The following is an 8,071-nucleotide window of genomic DNA, read 5'->3' on the forward strand; positions in this document are numbered from 1 at the left end:
TAGGACGTGTCGGATCACACGGACGGATGGACGGATGGATGGATGGATGGATGGATGGATGGATGGATGGATGGATGGACGGATGGACGGATGGATGGATGAAAGCGTGCCAGTGGTCCATGGGCTGAGGGCAGAAGGTGTTGCAGTCGAAGCTCCTCCGTGTCATTGGTGAATCAGCAACCCAAGCTTGTGATTGATGATGAAAAGGAGAAGTGAAATCTTTCCACCGTCATCATGGACAGAGTCAGATCTTCACACCGGGTGACTGATGGTTCCTGGAACCTGAGGGAAGCTTGGAGCTACCCTCCAACTCGCCAACTAGCAAGTGTTCGGGCGGACGGTCACCAGACTATGGAATGACGTCGAGTTAATGGAGATGCTATGTCTTCACGGGGGCGTGGAACGTGGACCAGGTGGTACAGGAGTAACGATGAACCCAGAAGTTCTCCTGGTCACAGGATGTGTCATCGCCAGGACCATCGCCAGGGTGACTTTAGCTCACCGCTGGAGTAGAGGAAGTGGACGTCGGATCAGCGAGACCATATTTGGGCCTTCCTTGAGCTGGCGGAAAGAGGCCCGGGTTTCAGATGGTCTACTAATAACGGGAGGAGGACTTCAGCCGCTGCGTGAAACCCCAGGGAAAGTACCGCTTGTTTCTACAGCGTAGATGTCACCCTCTGAACCTCCAGAATATTGTTAGATCGGACCGTCACAATTCTCAGTCGGGCCGGCTTTCGGAAGTTTCCTCCGCTTGATGACATGGAGACAGCTGTGTAGGTGGACCCGCGGTGAAGATGGGCCAGGATGGCCTCCAGAGGTGGGCGAGCTCTGGCCCCCTAACCTGTGATAGGCTGTCCTCCTCCAGCTCAAAGTGACTGAAACCTCCGGCTGCGGAACCAGACCTCCTGGCGCCTCGGGGCCGCCCGCCGGGCCAGAAGGTCGTCCTGGTCCAGACTTCGGTTCCGGTGGCAACGGGACCTCAGACCTCCAAAGCCGAACCTCCGCGTTTGGCTTGAAGGAACCAAGGACAGCGAGGCGGAGTGCAGACCCGCTCGGAGGAGAACTCAAAGTTTCCATGACGACGGTATCCGGGTACACGTCAACAAAGCAGAGCCTCCTGAGGCGGAGACCACGGCGGCCGCCCTCTGCTTCGGCCATGAATGCCGCTTCTTCAGGAGGAGGCCGGGTTGTGACGCACGGCGTTGGCCTCGTGTCCACCTCAGCAGGAGCTCAACTTCCAAGATGGCAGCGGCGGTGCGGTGCCTGCCCTCGGGTTGGTCGAGGTGCCGTCGGCGCTGTGGCAACATCTCCGGCCACCTCCTCCCACGAGGACCACACTACGCCACCGACGTTCATCGTTGCTATGACAACTGTGGAAACCACCTGTACACTCAGCAGGAGGTAGTTTTTCAGACCACAGACACCAAACACCAAACACAGGGTGTGTGTGTGTGTGTGTGTGTGTGTGTGTGTGTGTGTGTGTGTGTCTCACCAGTGGTGAAACACACACACACAGCACCTCCACCCCCCCAGTGAGGTGGATTGCATCCCAATCAGAATTGGAAGGCACACGAGGTAGTCGCATCAAAGGTGTGACCATGTGAACATCAAGAGTAAAGTAAAAAAAAAAAACATCAAAATAAATCAAATTTAAAGGAAAAAGGGAGGAATAAAGAGAATTTATATATATATATATATATATATATATATATATTACTTTACAAAATTGCGCAATATTGTGCAAATTGTCGGTGCCAAATCACTCTGTATTTCTGTTAATATAACATGAGGTGGGGGGGGGGGGCTTCATCACCGGGGAGGCGGGAGCCGCCGGCCTGAGGGGGTTCGGGGCCTGAGGGGTCCCCCTTTTTTGGGATGGGAATCCCTGTTGAGTATTTCCAAGTCTGGGTCACTGTGCTGCAGGACGGGGAGCGATGGAGAGCTTCGTAGACATCGGGGACGGATGGGAAACAAACGTCAAGAGTATTTTCCGACACGCTGCTGGAATCCTTTCGGAGCTTTGTCCAGAGAGCGGTGATGAATTCGGGGGCATCGCTGGAGATCTGCTCAAATCTGTCACGCTTGGATTTGATATGCTCTGAAGTCGCATCGGCTTTGGTTTGGATGTAAACCGGGATCAAAAACGTTGTGGGAATCTCTGTGGAGCTCGGAGGGGCGCGGGGAGACCGCGAGGAGCTCCATGTCTGAGTTGCAAAGCGTCTCCCTGACGCCCAACGTCTTCCAATGCTGTGGTTTAACGTAAAATGAGCCCCTCCTCCTTGGTGTTTCCCCGAGTTTACAGCGTCCCGGTCCAGCCTTATGGGATGACCGGAACCGTCCGTGTGCCGTGAATAATGGTTGATTTTGCTATTGTTTAACCAAGTTTCTGTGAATGCGAGGTTGGAGCCGGCCGGTACTCATGCATGCGGTTCACGCCGGCCTGGAGTTGATCCGTCTTCCCTGGGAACCGACGCACATTAGCTAATATGACCGAGGGGAGCGCTCGGTGTTAACATCTCTCCCCGCTTAGTTGGGCTCTGGTGCCGCCCTTTTTCTTTCCTCTTCTGGAGTTCAAGGAATCCGGGCGCGGGGTGCGTAGAATATCATCCGGGAGGTTCGGGGCCACAGCGTCGTTCGAATGGTGGAGCAGCCGGAGCAGCCGTTCCCTGGAGGGCGCGATCTTCTGTCCGCCGGCATCTCATGGCTGAGCGGGCCTGGAGATCCGAGCAGTGTAGCGGGGTGGGCGGGGCCGGGGAATGGCGGCACGTTCAATAGTATACGGGTGAGCTGATGACATTGGCTGCGTTAGCTGTATTACCTCGGGCGGCAAACAAAGTTTTTGTTATGGTTAGATTATTGTTGGTCGGTCCGCTGCAGCGAGAGGTGAGGTGAAAGGGGAGACGTCCCAGATGAGGAGGAGATGGGGAAGGTGGAAAGGGGGACATATATATAAAGAAAACCACAAAGAAATGAGGCTAAAAAATGTACCGGATTTCACGACCATAAGGCGCAGCGCACCAAAAGACACCGTCTCAGTTATGTGTGCCATTACTGTATTTAACACACACATAAGGCACACCTGATTATATATACAATCCACGCCCACACTTCCCCCTGTAACGTTCTCATGGTGTCCTCTACTACGTCTGGCCTACAACAGCAACACACTCACATCTTTTTGAACCGCTGATCGTCATCAATCAAACCCATGGAAGTCCCAATCCTCTGTTTCTGATTAGAACAGCTGTGCTAGATCTCCATCAAACATGCCAGGTTCACCGTCTCCACTGTCAGAGACACTTTACGTTCCGCGCGGCTCCTCGGAAATGACGCCGGCTTTTGTGAAAGCTGGAACAACAGGGCCAGCAGACACCTCGGCCCGAGCATCTATAATCCATTTGCAAATTGTGGCGTAACTCGCCCGGCGCTGCCTTCCACTCTCAGTGAAACCGTGGTCTCCGTAGGTCATCCATCGCTCTCACGCCGCTCGCAGCCTTTTTAACGGCCAGTTCACGCCGATGTCCGGCGATCATTCGTCGATTCATTAATCTTAAATTCTCTCGCGGCTGCTCGATTTCCATGTTCCTCCACGTAGCTGATGGCCTTTAGTTTAAACTCTGCTTTATAAGCGTGTCTCTTTGCCATTTTCAGGGTTTTTAAATCAACGATGTTCTGCATAACGCACTTACCCGTTCTTTTCTATACAATCAATGCCTCCTTTAACGTTCTCATGATGTTCTCTACTACGTCCGCCTTACAACAACACACACACAGGGCGCACCGCACTATAGGGCGCGCTGCACATTTTGAAGAACATCTAAGACTTTTTTGTGCGCCTTATAGTTGTGTAAATACGGTAGAAGAACCAAAAAAAGATGAAAAAGCTACTCTGCGCGCCGGCCAGTCACCACAAGAACAGTGAATGAAAGGAGGTTCGAGAAGCATCTGCTCAACAAGCAGTTGTAAAGTGTCGATGACTCATGAGCTCATGAGTTCGTGTCATGAGCTGAGGAGGCCAGCAGGTGTCGACCCGGGAGCTGGAGCCTCCGACCCTCGCCTTCTCCTGTCCTCCTCCACCTCTCCTCCATCTCTCCTCCTTCTGTCCTCCACCACCAACTCTCCTCCACCGCTCCCCCACGGGAGGTGTGGAGAAAGGAGGAGGAACCTGTGTTTGCATTTGTTTCCACTCAACATGAAGCAGTTGAAGGACAAGGGGTGGAGCAGAAGGTGGAGCAGGTCAGAGGTCAGAGACCAACACCAGGAAACACTCTGACACCAGAACCTTCAAGGAACACAAGTCTTTATTTAGAAGTTCTTCAGATCAACCTTAACTGGAAAGTAAATCACCCAAATAAATAAACTGTAACATCCATCCATCATCCACACATCATCCATCCGTCCGTCAGCTGGGAATAAATACATGAGCGCCGAGTGCAGCTCGGTTAAATTAAAGTCATAAATTATTTCTTTAGAAGAAACTCGGCCGTGTTGCTGTTCAGGGCTTGTTTCAGAAGCTGGAGGAGAAGGAGCTGCTGAGCTGCTCCGGGATCAAGGTGAGGAGAAGGAGGAGGCGGTGGATGTGATCCTGGAGAGGAGGGAGGAGGAGGACGACGAAGAAGAGGAGGACGAGGAGGCATCAGAGCGGGTCGTCCTGGCTTTACTGGGAGAAGCAGGAGAGAGCAGAGGTTCTGAGTGAAAAAGCAAACCAGCAGAAGGTCCACTTTCGGCCTCTGAGAGAACGGAGACTTACTGGAAGTCCCTGATCTTCTTTTGGACCCACTCGGCCCTCAGGCTGTAGCAGTAATAAGCAGATCCCACCTGGAAGCTGCAGGAGAACAAGGCCTTCTTTAGAACATTCAGAACAATCTGGTGGATCTGATGGGGTTGACCAGATCCTCCCCGTCCTCTGGGACTCACATGACGGCCGGCTTGCATGGAGGCTTCTGGATGAGGTAGTACAGGATGGGCTCGCTGAACTCCTTCACGCTGACGTGGGTGCAGCACTCTGCAAACTTCTCTGCAGAGACCAGGATGGACCATCAAGAGTTGCTATTGTGTCCCTCACAGGAGACCTTCTCTCTTAGAAACTCTTCACCTAACTTGTGGTGTCACCAAAGTCAACTTACCGTTGGCCATGGCCTCAGCCAGCGGCACCAGCAGCACGGTCACCAGGAGGACCTTCAGCATGCTTCTGCAGATCTTCATGTTCAGAGGAGGAGATGGCAGGAACCGATGGAGGATCTGTGCTTCTTCTGGGTTCCTCTGCAGGCAGCTCAGCGGAGTGACGGCTGTCCTCAGATGGAAGGCTTCTTAAAGCCAGAAAGCAGAAGTGGATCTTCCGGCGGATCATCTTCTCGGGCTGCTGCCTTCCTCTTGCTTCATCGCTCTGCCTGACCCGAAGCTCCGCTGGGGTTTCCACGAAGTCACCACATCCAACACTTCCACTGAAGAGCCGGAGATTTGAACCTTCAGCATGTTTTCTCCTCTCGCCTCAGGCTCGTGTCTGACGGCAGCCGGACGTCCGGCAGAAGTTACCACCGATTGACCGTCAAACCCAGAATCCTGCTGTCAAACGTGATCCACCAGAACCCGCGTCAGACCCAGAGCACCAGAACCGGCGGGTTTGCCTGTCTGGGCCCGGAGGTCCCCGTGATGACGGTGGAAGATGTTTCAGACCTTTTCAACAGGATCTTCCGAAAGGTCAGGGGTGTCATGACCTAGAGCAGGAGTCGGGAACCTGTTTGACTGGGAGAGCCACAAAAGCCAAATATTTCTTGATATATTTCATCGAGAGCCATATCTGTAGTGAGAGCAGACAACAGGTAGAGGAAAATCTAGAGAGGTGGAGGTATGCTCTGGAAAGGAGAGGAATGAAAGTTAGTCGCAGCAAGACAGAATATATGTGTGTGAACGAGAGGAACTCGGGTGGAGCGGTGAGGCTACAGGGAGTGGAGATCAAGAAGCTGGAGGATCTCAGGTACTTAGGGTCAACAGTCCAGAGCGTAGGAGAGTGTGGAAAAGAGGTGAAGAGACGGTCCAAGCAGGTTGGAATGGGTGGAGAAAAGTGTCAGGGGTACCGAGAGATAGAAGACTATCGGCCAGAATAAAAGGAAAGGTGTACAAGACAGTGGTGAGACCAGCGATGATGTTTGGACTAGAAACTGTTCCAATGACCAAAAGACAGCAGGCAGAACTAGAGGTTGCAGAGATGAAGATGTTGAGGTTCTCTTTGGGAGTGACCAGGATGGAGAGGATCAGGAATGAGTCTATCAGAGGGACGGCACATGTTAGATGTTTTGGAGAGAAGGTCAGAGAAGCCAGACTGAGATGGTTGGGTCATGGACAGAGGAGGGATAGAGAATATATTGGTAGACGGATGCTGGAATTGGAGCTGCCAGGCAAGAGGTCTGGAGGAAGACCAAAGAGAAGATTTATGGATGTAGTTAGAGAGGATATGAAGGTAGTTGGTGTGAGAGAGGAAGATACAGAGAATAGGGATAGATGGAGAAAGTTGACTCGCTGTGGCGACACCTGAAGGGAAAAGCCGAAAGAAGAAGAAGAAGATTTCATCGAGAGCCATATAGTATTTTTAACGCACAAAAAATGAAATACGTTTTACTTTTAATGCGACCTCTGGTGCTGCATGGATTTGCTGGAAGTGCTGCTTTATATTTGACCGTTTCATCGATGCGATTTTCTCACAGCCTATTAGACAAACCGCAGATGCAAATGCCAGTTCCTCTGTCTGCACGGTGATCATCGTTACTTTTTTATTTGTCGCCATCTTTCCTGTCACGAGGGTTGATGCGGATGAAGTAGTTGGCTATTTGATAACGTTAATTTCTTCACCTTTACAACGACCCAGACGCTCGGAAGCCAACGGTTCCCGACCCGATCGACGGGCGACCCGTGAAATTTATCTTCAAAACTAATTTCTGTTTACTTTAAAATGACACAGCATTATGAAGAAATCTTTTTCTTCTTCTTTCGGCTCTTCCCTTCAGGGGTTGCCACAGCCAATCAACTTTCTCCATCTAACCCTAAAATTATTATGAAGAAATATCACAAGTATTTTGAAATAATTTCCAAACTCATTTTTTCTTTTTCAACTCAAAATTGTCCGGGAGCCGTTTGGCATCACCAGAAGAGCCCTATATGGCTCGCGGTCCATCGGTTCCTGACCCCTGACCTAGAGAGAGCCTGGACGTCACATGAACATTGCGTGACTTGTCTTCAAGCATACTTTTAATCATTTCTCAACACTTTGATTCTGCCGGCGGGATCCACCCACCTCCAAACCACTCACTTCCTTCCACCACCTCCAAACCAACGGATATTGTGACCAAAGTAACAATATCACAACAATATCACAACAATATCACTTTCAACTTGCAAAATACATATTTTATTGCCTGTTTATATATTGTATAGTTATTTTATTGCCTATCTGTACATTTTATATATATTGTCTATTTTATACAGTTTTATATTTGTATTGTCCAGGACTACAGATGGAAATTAGCTATGAGCTATAATCTGGTACAAACATCTCTGCCTCTGTGCTCAATGTATTTGTACACTGTCCTAATAAACTTCTAAACAAACAAACAAACAATCAAACCATCTCCAATCCACCCACCCCCAAACCACCACCTCCAATCCAACCACCTCCAATCCAACCACTCTCTGGGTTGTACATAGCTGTGAAATGAGCTATCAGATGGTTGGTGTCTCAGAAGATGCAGGTGCCAGCGGTTGGCCTGTGTGTGTTCTGCTGAAGATCTGCTGCACCGTCTGAGAGCTGCTGCTGTCACCGCTGGAGACACGAATCACGCCTGGCAGGTGCAGCTCACCGACCTGCGGCTTCCCGCGCTTTACGGATGCCAGGCAGGAGGTCTGGAGGAAGACCAGGGAGGTTGACGGCTGGAGGGGAGGAGGACAGGAAGGTATGTGGTGTGAGAGGAGAGGGTTGGATGGCGGAGAGGATCGGCCGTGTCCATCCCAAAGGAGAAGGAAGAAGAACGGCCGAATCCGTTGTCCGTCCGCGACGCGTCCCTCGGCGCGACGAGCG

At 51.2% G+C, this 8,071-nt stretch overlaps 1 protein-coding gene across 1 annotated transcript; it reads right to left on the bottom strand.

Moving 5' to 3' along the window:
* Nucleotides 1–4,283: 4,283 nt before the first annotated feature.
* On the bottom strand, nucleotides 4,284–5,267 carry LOC147231558 (uncharacterized). Its single transcript, XM_086150295.1, has 4 exons — nucleotides 5,127–5,267; nucleotides 4,918–5,017; nucleotides 4,751–4,825; nucleotides 4,284–4,660 (listed from the first exon to the last, which is right to left on the bottom strand). The coding sequence occupies exons 1-4, from the start codon at nucleotides 5,203–5,205 to the stop codon at nucleotides 4,549–4,551; spliced, it is 366 nt and encodes a 121-aa protein (XP_086006421.1). The 5' UTR covers nucleotides 5,206–5,267; the 3' UTR covers nucleotides 4,284–4,548.
* Nucleotides 5,268–8,071: the final 2,804 nt, after the last annotated feature.

Source organism: Fistularia commersonii, chromosome 8 (genome assembly GCF_037954325.1).
Source record: "Fistularia commersonii isolate RoL2024-O1a breed Wild chromosome 8, RoL_Fcom_v1.0, whole genome shotgun sequence".
Taxonomy (NCBI): Eukaryota; Metazoa; Chordata; class Actinopteri; order Syngnathiformes; family Fistulariidae; genus Fistularia; species Fistularia commersonii.